Source organism: Pteropus alecto, unplaced genomic scaffold, assembly GCF_000325575.1.
Source record: "Pteropus alecto unplaced genomic scaffold, ASM32557v1 scaffold50, whole genome shotgun sequence".
Classification (NCBI taxonomy): domain Eukaryota; kingdom Metazoa; phylum Chordata; class Mammalia; order Chiroptera; family Pteropodidae; genus Pteropus; species Pteropus alecto.
The window spans coordinates 4780406-4798963 of NW_006431918.1; the positions used below are offsets into that span (position 1 = coordinate 4780406).

General features: G+C 42.0%; 1 protein-coding gene across 6 annotated transcripts in view; it reads left to right on the plus strand.

Annotated features, from left to right (window-relative positions):
* NUGGC (nuclear GTPase, germinal center associated) overlaps positions 1-11985 on the plus strand; it is a 51119-nt gene extending 39134 nt beyond the window's left edge. For all 6 annotated transcript variants that reach the window (XM_025042563.1, XM_025042551.1, XM_025042556.1 and 3 more), the window contains 6 exons: positions 2437-2594; positions 4154-4292; positions 5445-5553; positions 6232-6368; positions 8714-8804; positions 11358-11985. In XM_025042563.1, the coding sequence (XP_024898331.1) occupies positions 2437-2594; positions 4154-4292; positions 5445-5553; positions 6232-6368; positions 8714-8804; positions 11358-11497 (774 nt within the window). In that variant the 3' untranslated portion in view covers positions 11498-11985. The remainder of the gene's footprint in view (positions 1-2436; positions 2595-4153; positions 4293-5444; positions 5554-6231; positions 6369-8713; positions 8805-11357) is intronic.
* Positions 11986-18558: the final 6573 nt, after the last annotated feature.

Sequence of the window (18558 nt, forward strand, 5' to 3'; positions counted from 1 at the left end):
TTTTTTATACTTACTTATAGTGGAATGCTTAATTTCCTATTTTCCAATAAGAAAACCAAGGCAAGAAAGTTCGTTAAGGAGATTATCATATTCTCCTAATGGGTTAAAGAAAATTGGGGTAAGAAAAAGGCCATTGGATTTGGCCATTGAGCATGATGGTGACTGCAATAGGCAGCCCCCAAGATGGTTCAGTGAGCCTCACCTCCTGCTATTCAGGTCCCTGGGGAGTCCTCTCAGTCACTGAAACAGGGCTGGTCTCTGTGGGTGGTGGAGTGCTACAGAAGGGACACTGTGTGACTTCTGGGGCTAGGTCACTGAGAGCCGCTGAAGCTTCCGCGTTGATCTCTGGGATCACTCGTTCAGTGGGAAGCCAGCTTCCAAGTGATAAGTCAAGCCGCTGTGCGGACGAGTCCGCGTGGAGAGGAGCGGAGGTCCCCCACCAGTAGCCAGCACCACCTTGCGAGGCCTTTAATGAGCCTCCTTGGAAGCAGATCCTCCAGCCCCATTCAGGTGACAGTAACCCCAGTTGACACTTGAAGAAACCTCACGGAGCAGCTCCGAGCCAGAACTGGCCAGCTGTGGGGAAAGGCAATCTAGCACGTGCAGTCTTTTGACCTCACTCAGTCACATAAGAAGGGGCCTTGGGCCTGCTGTACTTCTTGCCAAGAGATAAATAGCCCTCGCAGCCTGTGCTGGGCTTATCTCCTTGTGTGGGAATATCTTCCCTCGTTTCATGCTTGGTGTGTACTCCTTTGTTCTGTGTAGTGCAAGCATCAAAGGCCCTCAGACAAGCCCCCAGTTTTTGTTCGTGAGGTTGGGGTTGGGTCCTTGCACTGCAGCACAAAGTGGGGTGCGTGTGGCTGTAATACCTGCACTGGGGTTGGAGTGGATCTGCAGGTCATGGGGCATCCAGGTGTTGCAAGGGGCTGGATCTTGTGCGTAATTTTCCTCCCCTTGCTGTAAATAAATGCTGTATCACTTGAGCCTGGTGTGCATGTTATCTATTCTCAGTGACCTTGAATCATGCACTGGTCTCTTCTCTGGGTGGCACTTATCTGCCTTATAACCTTGGCTGCAGAGCCAAGTAAACTATAAAACACGAACCAAGCCAAAACCAGTCTGAATTCCTGACCCACAGAATTGGTGAGAGATAATAAACATTTATTGTTATTTTAAGCCACTAAGTTTGGAGTCATTTGTTTCATAGCAGGAGATAACTAAGTGACCCTGGAGAGAACTGTTTCTTTACGATGGTAAAAGATCTCAGGTCACAAGAAATGAATGAGCAAGCGGGTGCTGAGAAGGGGAAGGCATGAGGCAGAGACCACTCCTTTGAGACGATCTGCTTGTGAGAAGAAGCAGTCCCAGTCATCTTCCATCCATTAGGACTTCATCCTATGAATCGTCCTCTCTCTTCTCAGCCCTTCAATGGCTTCTTTCTCTGTGTCAGTAAACATACCCGAGGTGTTCCTATTTGATAAGCAACTTTCCTTGTGATCAGAAATTTGGGCAAACATTTATATGCTAATATATCATTATGTAACATAATAAAATAACCTAAATGTCTAATAACAAGAGAATGGTAAAATGAATTATGACACATTTATATGATATATTATTAGGTTATTAAAATAATGTTTTGAAAGTATTTTCAATGAATCAAGGAACTGCTTATGTTATAACATTAGATGAAAAAGGAAGAATATTAAGATAAATAGTATGATGCCAATTGTATTGTGCTACACAGCCCTTCACTTGAAAGGTATTCCTTTATATATACATCCTTTAATAATTCTTTAGAACATACATCATTGAATAATGGCCCCAAGTCCTCTACTGAAATTTTGGTCAGTGCAAATGTATTTCTATTCTCCTTACTAAGGATTGCCATCTGGCTGAAATTTATCAATGTCTCTTATAGTTCTAGCTTCATAATATTTTTTCCCCTCCGATATGTGAATTTGTTTCTCTGGGAAAAATATTACAAAAATACAAAAAATCAAATTGCATTTCATTAAATATTTAACAAAACGTATAAAAAACTTGGACTATGCTTGCAAAAATCTGAAACAGATACTCCCAGTAGGGTCATAGCACATTTTCATTTAATAATTGCTCACTTAACAAATATTTTGCAAGCACTACTTATGCCCTTGCCAGATGGCGAGGACATCGAGATGGATGAGACACTGTGCCTGATCTCAGCGAGCCAATGGCCTACTAGAGGAGCCTAATGATGGTCTGGGAGGAAGCCCAAGCAGAGGCATGGCTGCTGTCCTCTCCGTCTAGCTTACTAATGTGTTGAAAGACCATGTTGTCGCTACTCTTCCCTGTGATTCTTGATAATAGCTTTTGGCCAAAGGCGATGCAATTCTGATCCTGTGACACTCTAGTTGATGCCTCCTAATTCCACTACCTTATTGTTTAATTATCTAGAGGAGCAGAGGAAACCAGGGTTTCCACCAGACTCTGAAAGCCGTTTGCCTGAAAAATGGCATCTACGCCTCCAGGACTCGCACAAGAATCGATTTGAATGAAGCCATCACTCAGCCCATCTATGACCAGATTGACCCTGTTTTTGGAGGCATTTTTAGGTAAAGGATCTTTTCATCTTGCTCTTTCGTGAATAAACATCTGAAGAGCGTTGGGCCAGAGTTTCATCTTTAAGAATTTATACTTTGGATCTGGAAGTGTAAAGAGTAGCTTGCAGCTTGAGGAGGAAAGCTTACTCTCTGGCAAAACACAAAAGAAAAGACTTCTTGCTTTGGTTTACATAAAAATTTCCCAGGGTGACCTGGAGTGCAGTTGTTGTTGCTTTCAGACTAATATTATGATTCCCATTATTTTTCAAATATCATACATGCAGCAAAAGATAAATTTTGTTGTGGATCTGAGCCCAGGACAGGGTATTTTGGTTGGAGAGTGTGGAGTTAAGCAAACATATGGCCTTCATAAGTTTTCCTGAATTCAAAAATGAAAAGTGGCTTGCTGAGGACTCTGCTTGTTTTTGACATGCTGAGGACTCTGTGCTTGTTTTTGACATGCTACATGCTCACAAACGTGGCACGGGTGGGGGCGGATATACCTTCATGGCACCTGCTCCTTCTGTTTTTCCTTGACCTTCAATCCTTTCTCCATCAACAAAACACAGTCTCCTAATGTCTCAGCCTGTCCCCAGTCTCCCTTCCTTCTCCTCTGGCATTTCACCTGGTCCACCACCCGCTGCTGCTTGAACCATTCTACCTTTGCTTGATTCTTACTCAGTGCTCCCCTTCCCCACCCCCAACACCCTTTAAACCCTTTCAGGATCATGCCATTCCACCTATGCCCACCACACCCCACCCACTGTTTACAAGTCTGTACACTCCAAATGCCTTAGAATACCATTCAAGACATTCTAGCTGCCTCCAGCTGGCCTTTCTGCTCTCTCCCTGAGCTGTGGCCCGTGTCCTCCCTCTGCTTTAGCCAGTCTGGAGGGGGGCAAAGAGCAACTGAGATGGACCAGTAACTGTGCTGAGTGCTTTCTGTGTACATCTCATTGCATCCTTCCAAGAATCCTCTGCAGTGCTTCTGTCGAGTGATGAAACTGATTCAGAGGAATCATACAGCTTTCCCAATGTCACCCAGCTCATATGTAAAGAGCTAGCATTTCAAGCTGACACCCTCTCCTCTACAAGGTGCTACTTCTCCATCCTGGGACATTCTGAAACTTCATTCACTATGTTGTCCCAGTGGGGAATAACTCCTTTTCACTTCCCTAAATCTTACCCATCTTTTAAGGTGTAGTTTAAGTCACACCCTTTCAAGGGGAAACACCCCAGCAGAGGAAAGGCTGAGTTATGAGGTAAAACAGATCAGTGCTCAAAGCCTGGCTCTGCCACTTACTAGCTGTGTGGCCTTGAACACATCAGCAAACTCTCTAAACCTCAGTTTTCTTTTCTGTAAAATGGTCATCATTGCACTGTTTTCATAGGTTTTTATGTCAAAGGCTGGCACAACACAGTGCCTGGCACATTATAGGAATGTGATAACTGGTAGACCTCACCCCACTTTTCTTTAAAATGATAAAAGGATGCCAGCTGGTTCTCTCTTTGTTTTAGCCTCACAGTAGCCACCTTCATGTCTTAACATTTTACATTGCTGTCTTCTGTAGGGCTGGAACACCCAGCAGTTCAGCTTTGATGCCTCACATAGATGCTTTTAAGCACTCTCTGCAGGAGAAAATGACAGAAATTGGGATAAGAAATGGCTGGAAATTGGATAGCTGCAAAAAAAGTTTCCTGATCCAGGAGGTAAGATCTTCATATCACAAAAAGGGTAGTGAGGTTGAGCAGGAGCTTTCTTCCCAACGGGAAGTTGGTCACTGCCTTCTCTCCCTGTGTGTCCCCCGCAGTGTCCAGGGTCTGGCTGTGTCTCCCAGCAGCCGCTGTGAAATGCACGACCTAGTGGGATGGGGGTAGGAGTGGCCCTGAGGTATTGGCCACCCTGGCCAGCTCTGACCCACTGTTCAACTGCAAATGATAGTAAATGCTGAGCTTTCAAGTAGACTTAGTTCCCAGGAAGAATCTTCAAAGAATTCTCAGATATACAAAAATTTAAATCCACTTGTAATTTTTTTCATTAACCTCTCTCTCATTTTTGCCAATGTTATTAAGTATTATTCAAAGCAGTGAGGCTGAAAGAAATATCTTTTTTTTTTTTGCAGATAAGTTTGCAGTTTTGAATATTCAAGACTCTTATCTGTGATTCATTTTCTTTTAGGCTGTCTTAGTCCATTTGGGCTGCTATCATACAATACCATAAACTGGGTGGCTTATAAACAAAGGAAATTTACTTCTCACGGTTCTGGAGGCTGGAAGTACAAGATCAAGGTGTAGGCAGAACCAGTTCCTGGTTCATAGACAGCTGTCTTTTTACTATAACCTTCCATGGCAGAGGAAGCTATGGAACTCTCTAGGGCCTCTTCTATATGGAGAATAACCCCAATCATAAGAGCCCCCTCCTCAAAACTTGTCACCACCCAGCCCCACCTCTGAGAGCCATCACATTAGGGTTAGGATTTCAGCATATAAATTTTTTTTGGCGGGGGGTGAAGATGCGAGGAACACAAATATTCAATCCAGAGCACAGGCCCAGCCCAAATCACATGGCAACACCGCAGAAATAGCCTGTGCCTCCCCTTGCCCTCCCTCAAAGAGAGCCTGTTCCATCAACTTGCACGGGCCTCAGTTCAACTTAGCAAATATTTAACAAGTTGTTTGTAGATGCCAGACACTGTGGCAAGCACTTTGGGACATAAATTTCTGCCTGTAAAAAGCTCACAGCCTAGTTGTGGCGACATGTGAACAGCCAACCTTAACATAAGGCCGAGGGAAATGGCGACCACACAGGGCTTCTGTTGAGGAAATCGTTACAAACGGTCTTTTGAAAATTCGGATTCTTAGATAAGCACCATCCTGGGAGGCCTGGAGGGATACATCCTCAGAAAGAAGAGGAGGATCTATGAGTCCCTTACTGCCTCTGTTCAGAACGACCTGAAGCCCTGTTACGAAGGTGGGGGCTCCAGGGGCAATGCTTCTGCTTCCTCTGAGGTCTTCCTGCCAGCTCCTTTAGCATCCTCTCTGGCTGCTTCTCCCTCAAAAGATTTGTCCTCCTGCATCCTGGTCCCTGTAACACTCCTGGTCTATATATTAAAATCGAATAATTGCAAGGGTGTGGGGAGAGGTAATTCAGAAACCATTTTTACCTGTGCGTTTCTAGTTCCTTCTCTCTACTCTTTATCTAGATACCTTGCTTCTCCTCCCTGTGCTGCATCTCAGCTAATTAAACTGTGAAATCCATTATTCAATTCTCATTCTTATTTTTTAAAAAGTGTTTGTAAACTCACTTTCCAGCTTCTTTTCATTTTGGTGGTCCTGTTATTGTTTGCTGAGTGTGTGCGAGGGGGGTGGAATTTTGTAAGCTTCTGCTTTATCCACTCATTAGATTTTCTAAATGATAGTTATGTAAATATTGAGAATGCTAATTTTTTTATACCCTATTATTATTAAACAATTTCCACTGTGTGGAAATTGGTGCTATATATAACTACATATATGTATATATAGATAGATATAGAGATATAGATAGAGATATATAGATATATAGTTCGTTCGTTTGTCTTTCTTTCTGATGCTAAAGATTTCTAAGCAAGTCCTTGCTGGACTGTGACTGTGGCTATCATTTTGCCAGAGGCAGCTCAGATCACTGGCAAAAAAGCATGTGAGAGGATGAAAGATGTCATCAGAAGAGGGGTGGACCGGCAGGTGGCCGAGGGCATGTTTGAAAGGGCTCAAGAAAGGATGCAGCACCAGTTTCAACAACTGAAGGTATTCCACATCTGCGGTCTACATCCCAGCCCCTAAAAGGCTCCCGGGGAGGGGGTGGGGGTAGAGGAAGCAGGCACAGAAGATGCAAGTGGTAGTAGCAGTTTGGGCCCAAATACAACCAGATGCCTTCTGCCAAGTGGACCCAACCAATGGCCATGGTGCAGGGAGAGGAGGCCAGCTGGCGGTTGGCATTCTCCCTTCCAGCCAGTACTTGCTGGAGTCAGCCTCCCCTCCGAGGCTGTGACTTCAGAAATGCAGCCCCTCCAGCCCTTTCCTGCGTCTTTCTTCTTTAATAAGTCGTCAGTAGAACAACTGTGATATCTAGGTGGGATCCTAAGATCTTTACATTCCTTAGCTCATTTCGTCTCCAGCAAATCTGTCAGGTAAATGCCGTCAGCCCTCTACAGCCACAGGTTTCACATTCTCAGATTCAACCATCTCAGGTCAAAAGTATTTGGAAAAAACAAATCCCAGAAATTTCCAAAAAGCAAAACTTGAATTTGTCGTATACCAAACACTACACTGAATCCACATGAAAGTGATGTGTAGGCATAGCCTGCTGTAGCCTATATGTAAATATAGGTTATATGCAAATACTATGTTTTATATACGGGGCATGAGCATCCTCAGATTTAGGTATCAGTGGGGGGTCCTGGATCCAATCCCCCTCAGATACCGAGGTAGGACTATACTATTATTCTTCTCATTTTACGGATAAGGAAATGAAAGCAGAGAGAGTTTTAGCAATAGGCCACACAGCTAGTAAGTCACAGAGCTAGGATTTGGGACCAGGTAATCTGACCCCAGTGTCTCCAACAATAACATAATCTCTAGATGGATTTTTTAATGAGATAAATGTCTACATAAAATATCAATAAATAAATGCCAACAAAAAACTATTATAGGTCAGTCAGTTACAGCACCTAGCACAGATTTAGGCTTGATTCTGTCTCGGAAGATAGTTCCTCACAGATTTCTTGAACCTTATTGCTTCTGTCAAGTATACTTGGGCCATCTTATCTCAGCTTTGGGTCTCTTAGCCTGCCACCCCCACCCCAGTAACAAAAATCTTTGTTTTAGCCTTTTAGCCTAAGACATGTTGGCCCCTCCTTGGCCATCTGAGTTTCCAAATTCTTCAACCTCAGTCCAGGCTTAGCTGACCCTTTGAGGAACCCTCTGGCTGGTTGCTATTTGGGTTCAGCTCTGAACCAACCTACTTCCTGAACCATCTCCAACCTGCTTCTGCTCAATCTCCTCCCCCCACCACCCACACCTCATTGCAGTTTTAGAAAATACCTTTCTCTACAACAACAAAAAAGCATGTAATTTCTCTTGGAATAGGCGAAGAGACATATTGTAGCAGCCGCAGTTTACTTTCTGTCACTTAACATATTATTACAATCTGCAAATATGTGCAGAAAATTGGCCAAACTCTACAGCACCCAGTCCCCATTGGGTATGTAGAAATTGGCTCCTAAGGTGACCAAAGAAACTAATCCACTAAAAAAAAAAAAAAAAAAGCTTAGTACATTGACCATGTACAAATGTATCTTTAATTGCAAACGTAGGAAGTGGAAATTAAACAAGACCACAGGACGTTCTCATTCTCTGATCTTATGAACAAGAAAGCTGATGCCCAGAGAGAGGGGCTAAGTGACTAGCTCAGAGCTCAGAGCTAGAGAGCTGAGACTGGAGCTTAGGGTTTTTGGCCTGATGTGTTGAAGAATAAAAGCATCAGACTTGGAGTCAGGAGATCCAGGTTCAAAGCTAGGCTCTCTCAGGCTAGGTGAACGTATCGAGCATTTTTCAAAGGCAGGCAAGAGACAGTTAGAAGAGGGTAAATGGTTTTAGGTGATAGGACTGAGAGCAGCACGAAGACATTTGTTAGGCAGTTGGGGAGAAGAATCAGGTAAGTCAAGTGTGGAATGTTGCACAAAGCAGGTACTCAACAAACATGTATCCAGTGACTAAATGCATGATGGGACGGTGGGCTAGTGACCAGCACTGTCCTATTTCCATCGCTGTGGCAGCTGTGCTCTCCCCTAGGATCCATGCATCCTCATTAGCTCCTGACTTAGTTGGTCAGCACTAGAGGGACAACCCCCAATGAGTCCTGGTAGGAAGGAAAGGCGATGCTTTGACAGGTGGGACCCCACAGAAACGTTCCCCTGACGACTCCTGAGTCATTCTGTGTACTCCAAAGTGGCCCACCTGGGACCTGACTTTGATTTTGGCAACCCCAGTCTGTGCACTTTGATTCCGGAATTGCGTGGGGTCCCTTTCCTAAGGTTCCCTGCCCCGTGGGCTGTGTCCTCCTAACAGAATGATGACCCTTTTTTGTGCAGAATGGAATCACAGAGAAGGTGAAGGGCAGTATCGCCACCATGCTGACCCTGGCGTCATCCCAGGGGGATGCTCTCTACAAGGAGCTTGCAGGTAAATACAAAAAAACCTTTGCATAATGGGTGCTTATGCTGTGGCCGCTCTTTACCACATTTAAGGGATTTAAGTTAGGAAGAATTTCCGGGGGAAAGACTGGAGATGATGATGAGGATTATGACTGCTGCACCCTTGACCAAGCACTGGGCTAAGACCAAGCATTGCTCTCGGGCTCTCTGCACAACATCCCATCGAATGCTCACATTAGCCGTCAGAGGTAGATGTGATCACTCCATTTTGCAGACACAGAAACAGAGACTCAGACGAGATGATGTGTCCAGGAATCCATAGCTGGAAAGTGACAAATTCCCTATCTCCATAAACCTGTTCTTTTAAGTTGATACCTTCTCATGAAAAGCCTCATTTCCTGGAGGTAATGGAGAAGGGTTTCTCTTCCTCCACCGGGAGCCTGTGGAGACAATACCAGCTTCGTGTGCCCCACTGCAGGCGGCCATCTCCCTTTCGTGCTGTGGACTCTACCAGGCACTGTGTACACTGGAGAGTATAAACTGGTGTGAAAAGCAAATGGGCAATTTCTAGCAAAATTAAAAATGCACCTATACTTTGGCCCATCAATCCTACTTCTAGGAATTTATCCTATGGTGTCCTCGTCCATGAGTGGAATGGCACGTGGGCAGGGTTATTCAGGACAGCATCGCTTATGATATCAAATATTGGAACAACTCGAATATCTAGCGATAGAGCACTGATTAAGTTAACTTAGGTACACAGCTAGTGAAGGACCATAATTGTTAAAAAGAATAAAGCATCTTTATATATAGTAGCAGCATGGAACAATCTCCAAAATATGTTGTGAAGTGGAAAAAAACAAAGTGAAAAAATGTGTAGTCTGTTGCCATTTGTGAGAGAAAAAAGGGAAATACATATGTATAAAGATCTCTGTGGGATACACAAGAAACTGGTCATACTGGTTGCCTCTAACGAGAGGAACTGGGAGGCTGAGGGACAGGGAGGGCCGGAGATTTGCTTTGTACTCTACGTGTTGTGCCTTTAAAATTTTAAACCACGTGCATAGTTGCCTGCTGGAAAAAAAGGAGGTCCGATGCCATTGCTGTATGTCACCGAGTGTGTGGGAGTGCAAGTGGTCAGAGCTACTTCCAAAGTAAAAGCCACAACTGCCACTTCTCAACATCTGTCCTGCACTTACCTGTCCCCCCTCGGCTGGTTACGTGGACACACGACCTCTTCCTAATGCTGTCCTGGGAAGGGGCTATGACACCTCCTCACTGTAATTCGTTGGACTCGCTCATGACCTTCCATCTCAGCCTTCACAGGAACCTGTTTTAAGATTCTGGTCTCCCACTGTGTCTTCTCTAAAGAACCCCTACTTGCCTAAGGTCTTCCAACTGTCCGTGTCTCACACACAGAAAATGTTCCCTTGAGTTGGACATAAATTGCTCCTGCCATAATTTAAGACCATTTCCTTTTCTTCACCATCAACAGCAAATATACACTATGTAGGGGGCACTGTGCCAGGTGCCACAGAAATCTAAAGCGGTCTCTGCTTGGCACATTACCTGGTTGGTAAGATAAGATGTGTGAGAATGTAAACCACAGCAGTGGATAGTATGCATTCGCTTCACAAGTAATGATAAGCTCCTCCTATGTGCCGGGCAGTGTTCTAGGTGCTACGGATACAGCAGTGACCAGTACAGACAAAAATCTCTGCTTATGGAGCTTGGAGCCCAGGCAGCAGAAGGCAGGCAATAATAAAATACGAGGCATGCCAAAGGCTAATAAATACTACGGAGGAAAATAAAGCAAGGAATGGGAGAGAGAGGCCTGGGCGTAAGGGCAGAGAATTCTGGGAGGGTCTCACTGGGAACGTGACAGTCCACTAGAGAATTCCCTCTTGCTCGGGGGAGGCCAGCCCTTTGTTCTAGTCAGGCCTTTAAATGATTAGATGAAGGGGGGCAATCTGCTTGACTCAAGCTCTACTTATTTAAATGTAAATCTCATCAGAAAACACACTCACAGAAGCATCCGGAATAATGTTTGATCACATATCTGGTCACCAGAGCCTAGACAAGTTAACACATAATATTAACCATCGCGAAGATATAATTGGATTGCAGATCGTGGGAGAAGAACTTGAAATGCCGTAATAGAGCAAATTCGCTTAGAATGGGGACTGCTGGGAGAGGGATCAGGGGAATGAGAGAGATTCCTAGAGAGGACTTAGGGGAGGTTTATTGTGTAGTATGCTTTGTATCTCCTTCCACTGAGCTCTCGTGGGGCCCTAATAAAGACCCAGTGAGGGCCCAAACCTTCTTATTGGTAGGTTTGTGTTTTTTTTGAGGGTGACCTCTATGCTGAGATAGGCCTTAAGGTAGAAGCAAGAATGCTGGGTGTGATCAGGTTATTTATAAAACAAATCAATTGGATAATCTGATCTCTAAGCCCCATTCCAGATTTCATATTCTGGGACAAGTGGCCCAGTCACAATACAGTTCTCAGGGGATTTGTTTTCTTGGGACATTTCTGAAAAAAGATTCTAACTCCCGGTGCATGCTTTCTGCTCCTCCGTAGACGTCAAAAGTGAATACAAGGAGATGGAAAAGCTACACAGAAGCCTGAGGGAGGTTGCTGAGAATGCAGTGCTACGGCGGGGCATGCAAGACTTCCTCCTGAGAATGTCCCCCAGCAAAGCTGGACCCCCCAAAACATAAATTAATTCTTGGGGCTTTAGTATCAAGTGGATGAGAAAAAAGCCTGGGGCCAAATAATTAGAATTACTCCTGTAATAAAGAACATCTCCCAATCGTGCTTTCTATACAACATAAAACTCAATCGATCGTTACTTCTGGCATAAGCGGATTACTGAAGAACATCATTTCATTTTTATTCTATAGCCAAAAGGAGTCATCTTTTTTATAGGGTTCTAAAGCTTTAGGGACAAGAAACATGTGCTTCGCCAAGGAAAAATATCTAAACATAAAAAACTTAAAAGTTATGGGAAAAAACAATTGCACAATAAAGCTTCAGGGAACCAATTCTAGTTCCCCATTTTAATACTGACGAGACTTTTGAGGAAGGAGGCAACTCTGTGCTATGGGAACAACATGGGTTTGAGCCAGCCAGCCAGACCCGGCTTTATTACTTCTCAGGGGCGCTAATGAAGATGGGTGCTTCTCTAACGTTTTGATCTCAGGACCATATGCTCTTAAAAATTATTAAAGAGTTTTTGTTTATGTGGGTTATACCTACTGATATTTACTGTATTCAAAATTAAAACTGAGAAAAATTATAAATGATTACTTACAATTCATTTAAAAGTAACAATAATAAACCCATTACATGTGAATATAAATAACATTCTAGAGACACCACTAGAAACACAAAAGAGAGATAAATCTAATTAGCCACTAAAGGAGATAAAATAGAATATTAAGAATACTCGAATAATCCTAAACAGGAAGGAAAAGAAGAAAAAGAACAAATAACAAGGTAAAATTGAAAACAAATTGCTAAATGGTAGATCTAAACCCAATCTTATAATCACATTAGCAAATTGTGAAACATAATTAAAAGGTGGAAATAATCAGATTAGATTTTTAAAAATTAAGACCTGACTATACATTGTCTATAAGGAACCCACATTATTTTTTAAATATTAATAATCACTGATGTTTATTGAGCAGTTACTATATGCCATACATGTGCAAAGCAAATGTATACATACAAATTATACTTGTTGCACTTGGCATGAATTATCTCCTTCAACTCTTGTTAAACCCTAAAAGAAGATGCTTTCTAAGGACACAAATTATATGAAAACTATCTTTTTTTTGCTTCAAAAAGTTTTTTTCAGTTACAGTTGACAGGACAAGTAGAGAAACTCAGAAAAGATATTGAAGACTTGACCAACATGTCAACCAACTTTATAAACTGGTATTTATAGAACACTGTACTCAATAGCATCAGAGTATAAATTCATTTCAAGTGTACTTGGAACATTTACCAAGACAGACCATAGCTTGAGCCACAAACAAGTCTTAATAAATTTAAAAGTATTGAAATCATACAGAGTCTATTCTCTGACCACAATGAAATTAAATTAGAAATCAGTAACAGAAAGAAATCTGGAAAGAAATCTGGAAAATCTCCAAATATTTGAAAAGTAAACAATATGCTTCTAAATAACCCATAGGCCAAAAGGAGGCTGTAGACTAACATCTTGTTGTGTTTATAGCTCTCTCCTCTAAATCTTAGTTTTACCCAAATGAAATTACCTCGTTGCTATCAGGAGCCATGGTGTTAACTCCAGCCAAAGCTTAAAATGTTAGGGCTGGTGCTGGCTCTGGCACAGGCTGTTCGTTAACTGCCTGAAGAACATAACTGAGAGCCGCCTGCCGGGAGGGCACCTATGCTGGCAGAGCAGAACAAGGGGGAAGAAGCAGCGGCAGAGAGTTAAGTTCTGGTGGGAGAGGTCAGGCAGATAATAATGTGGATCCAGGAGAGAAGGTCAGAACTCATGCCAGAAAGAAAGAAAAAGCTTAAATACCAAAGGTAGAATCAAAATGCAGGAGATTCAGGAGCAAGAGCTGTGGTTCAGGAGGTTAATATGGGGAGCAAGAGTCTTTTGTTGTGTTTCTTAGTCCAGCTCCCCGGCTCTGTCATGGATACTAAATCATGGCAGATCCATCTTCCCAGGAAAGGGGAGACTGGCTAGAGTTAGGCAAGATGCTACTGCCGGAGACGGTAAGACTAGGGTTCAGGGCAGGCCCGGATTCTAGAGCAGGTATGCTGCTCAGAAGAGCAGGTATGCTGCTTAGCAGACTGTGAGGTGGGCAGGGAAAACAATATTGTATTTTTTGGAAACAAATTTTAAAGGCCTGTACAGTATTCTAATGTATATACGTACTATCATTTATTTTACCATTATCCTGTTAGACATTTTGATGGTGCTGGTTTTCTCCATTATAAATAACATCATAGAAAATATTCTTATATAGACATTTCTATCCCTGTCTCTGATTTCTTTTTGGGATAAAATTTTAAGAATTCATTCATTATAGGATTTGAGTATAAGAGTATTTTAAAGTCTCAAATTGTTTTCTAGAAACCCTGTTTACTCACTAGCAGGAAGGAGAATTCCTATGACACTGTTGGTTTTTTCGTTTGTTTGTTCGCTTGTTTTTTAACCCAAACTGGCTATTATCCTTCTCTGCAATGGAATGATGGGATCAGATTTTTGACATTACTGTCTTGTATTGCTCAGGTTTTACTGATGCTGAAATATTTTTTGTGTTGATTTGAATTTCTTCTATTTGAATTGTCCTTTCATATCTTTTCTTTGGGAGTTCCCCATCACTTTATGATGTTTTTCTTTTTACTTTGAAAGAATTTCGAACCTACAGGAAGGTTGCAGTCATAGCACAAATTGCTCCTAGAGACCCTTTATCAACTTGCTAAAACTTTTTTTGACACTTGTCTTTTCATTCTTCATGTGTGCATGTGGATATGTGCTTGCGTGTACTTTTTCTGAATTATTTCAAAGTAGTTTGCATATGCTATGTCTTTATGCCTTAATCTTTTACTGTGTTCCCTAAAAACAAGTATATTCTCTCACATTACCCCAGGACAATGCTGAAATTCAGGAAATTCAACATCAGTACAATACTACCCTCTCAGCCACAGTCTACGTTCAAATTTCATTGATTGCCCAGTTCTGGCCTGTAGAGCAGCCTGTCTCAGTACAGCATCTACCTAAAGATCATGTACTCTATCTAGTTGTCACATCTGTTTGCTTCTTTTAATTGCAGACATTTTTGAGAAATATAGGCCAGCTGTTTTATAAAATTTGGGTTTGTCTAACGTCTTTTCACAATTAGGTTTAAAACATACACCTTTGGCATAGAACGACCACATAAACCCTTCATTCTTTTTAGTGGAAAATGTCACCATTTACTGCTGACAGCTTGACAATGACGAAGGAGACTAGGAGCTAAAAATGGATATAGTCTAACTTGGGTGTGGAAGCAGGTCCCTTACTCTCTGTCTTGTAGGGTGATCCTCACTAGCCTACGGGGGTGAGTGTCGAGGGAGGGATGTGGAAGAGAATGGGAATAAGCCTCCCGGTCTCTTAGGCCTAGAATGTCACCTGCCCAAGGCTGCCAGTGACCAGGTAAGGCACTGTCAAAGATACTTTTACACCGTGGTGGAGAAGGGGAGAGAAGGCAGTTGTCTCTTAGCTCTATTTCGGCCTGTGGGGATCAGGGAGCACTTTGATAGCTTCTTTTCTCAATCTTCCTCTGCTCCTCCACACTGACTGACCGAAGGGCCAGAAGGAGCTCTCAGAGCACAGCGGTGGGAGGACAAAAGGCGTGGTCTCTGCCACTAGGGAGCCGGGCGTGCCCAGCTGGGACCTCCAGAGGCTCCCTCTTTCCTGACCTCCCTCTGTCTCTCCTTACATCCATTCTCAAACAGCCCCGCTTCAGGCCCCTTGCATCCTCCTTTGGGAACTCTGCCTGTTTTTCACCTTTTGGCTGGAAAGTAATGGAGACACTTCTCTGCCAGGTTTGTCAACTTGAAAGTGGGGAAGAACAGACCCCAATTCCATAGCTGAAGGCTCTGCATCAGCAGGAGCCGTGGCCTTGCAAACTGAGCGAGCACATTGCTCCAAAGCAGTGATTGTGATTATGATTATGATTATGATTATGATTATGATTATGATTATGATTATGATTATGATTATGATTATGATTATGATTATGATTATGATTATGATTATGATTATGATTATGATTATGATTATGATTATGATTATGATTATGATTATGATTATGATTATGATTATGATTATGATTATGATTATGATTATGATTATGATTATGATTATGATTATGATTATGATTATGATTATGATTATGATTATGATTATGATTATGATTATGATTATGATTATGATTATGATTATGATTATGATTATGATTATGATTATGATTATGATTATGATTATGATTATGATTATGATTATGATTATGATTATGATTATGATTATGATTATGATTATGATTATGATTATGATTATGATTATGATTATGATTATGATTATGATTATGATTATGATTATGATTATGATTATGATTATGATTATGATTATGATTATGATTATGATTATGATTATGATTATGATTATGATTATGATTATGATTATGATTATGATTATGATTATGATTATGATTATGATTATGATTATGATTATGATTATGATTATGATTATGATTATGATTATGATTATGATTATGATTATGATTATGATTATGATTATGATTATGATTATGATTATGATTATGATTATGATTATGATTATGATTATGATTATGATTATGATTATGATTATGATTATGATTATGATTATGATTATGATTATGATTATGATTATGATTATGATTATGATTATGATTATGATTATGATTATGATTATGATTATGATTATGATTATGATTATGATTATGATTATGATTATGATTATGATTATGATTACTTTAGAACTTATCCATATGAAGAGAGCTTACTCTTGGACTCTGTTTCTTGGCACGATTGTGCTAAGTCACCTCTCCGCTATGCTGTTCCAGGCGGATGTCACTAAAGCCACCCCTTGAACTGAGGAAGGCTGTTAGATCCATCTCAGCCGGATGGTGCCCACAGATTCTTAGAAATCGTTTAGTGCGTTAAACATGCCTACTGAAGCCCAGATAGGGCAGAGCCAACATTAGGTAGCAGTAATTGATGCCAATTAAGGGTTGTATTTAGGCATGTATTTCTTTACATCTTACTGAGACTATTCAATGTTTATTATTTTGATAATGGATGTCTCTCCTGAGGCCGCCTACCTGGAAGGGTAAGCTTCTCCCGATGACTAGATTCTGAAAATGCACCCATTTTAGTCCCCCCTCCCCTGCCCACACAACATCATCCATCCTTTTTCTTTCAGAGTGGAAAAAATTGGGTTATCTTGAAAATAAGAGCACATTTAAAGATCTCCATGATTTCTTCTTGGGTGTGGTGAAGGTCCGTGCTTAGAACTTTCACACGCATGTGCAAGTGACCAGAAAGTTTCGTTTAAAGGTGGTTTTGATGCAGCAGGTCTGGGGTGGGAGCTGGAGATGCTGCCTTTGCAATAGGCTCCCAGCGGTCTATGGACCACTCTTGGCGGGGGGAGCACAGGTAAAGAGAAAGTCAAGAACCCTGGCCACAGGTCCTGCCCCTTCTGCCTGCGATGCCTGCACAAGTCACTTCACCTCTTTGGGCCATAGCCTTCTCACCTCCAAAATGAGGGAATCGTGTGTCACTAGACGCAAAGGTGCCTTCTGGCTCTCATGTTCTAAGAGACTAACTTGACGTTTGCCAAAGGGGTAGGGCATTGTGTCCCAAATGATGCAACTCCAGGGATGCAACTCCCAGCAAATACAATGTGAGGGGTACCCCTGGAGTTGTGCAATGAAGCAGTCCTGGGGTTACCAGGCACACACCTTCTATCTCTGTTTATTCCCTTAACTCTTGAGTTCTCACCAAAGTTCTTTTCAATGTAGAATACATTGGCAATTTTAAGAGAATTGCTATATGCTTGAAGGGTCTATATTTCTCCCAACAGCCCGCTGATGGCAGGTCCCGACTCCCTGAGAAGCGCTTTCCCCTCTTCATATCTCAACCTTAGAATTTTATACTTAGACAATCTGTCAGTCAAGGGCGAGGGTCAAAGTAAAGATATTTATAGACATGTGAGGTCTCCATAAATGTATTCCACCATAAATGCGCTCCATCAAAACAGGGAAGTAAATTAAGAAAGAGAGAGGCCTTGAGCAAGGAAGTGACACTCATGCTTAGGCATCCAACTCACTGACATTTATGGGCTATGGGTTATGCTGCAGGATGGGGAGACAATGACAAGGTGAAGGTGACGGTGAAAGGCAGGGTTGTCTTACTGTCCTCTCGGAATGAATGGCTCCTCATCACATTCCAATAGCATGAGGCATCTTCTACTATTTGGCACTCAGAAGAATAAGCCTTCCAGTTTTCTAAAATGTTTTTGTTTAAATTGTAAACAAGTCTTTTTACTACCTTAGCTCAGAATTTCCTTCAGTGTATCCTATGGAACACTAGCCCTGCTCTCTGTTTTCAACTAAGAATGGAGAAGCTTAATACCACATCTCTCTCCTGAAGAATCACTGTGCTCAGCAGCATCTTAAAGGCTCTGATAAGTCCTGCAGTTAAGCAACACCTTTTGCTTTGATCAGAGAATCTTTTTTTCAAGGAACTCCTAGGAACATCTCATGAAACGAGTGGGCTCACAGTCACTGCCTTATCCCAATCGATCCTCACAACTGCCCTGTAATATGGGATTATTATCTTTATGTCCAATGAGAATACTGAGACCAAGAAGTTCAGTGATTTGTCCAAGACAAGTAGGAATAATCAGATTAAAGTCTAGGAGTTGACACTATAAATCTGCGGCTTTGTCTCTAATTCAGGCTCTCGATGTCAGAATCATCGTTTGAAGGGGTAATTATACTTTTCCTAATTAATAAAGCATACATAATTACTTTGGGGGGAAGATACAGCAACTTATAGAGGTGGAAGTAAAAGTCTCTAGGCATGACTTAAAGCTGAGCAGGCATGGACTCTCCCAGAGACCTGGGCTGCTTTCCAGTTCAGAAGCCCTTTTCCTTGGATCTGTCTGCCTTCTCTCAGATGTAGCTTTTATTGGCAGAGGGTAGTGGGGCTG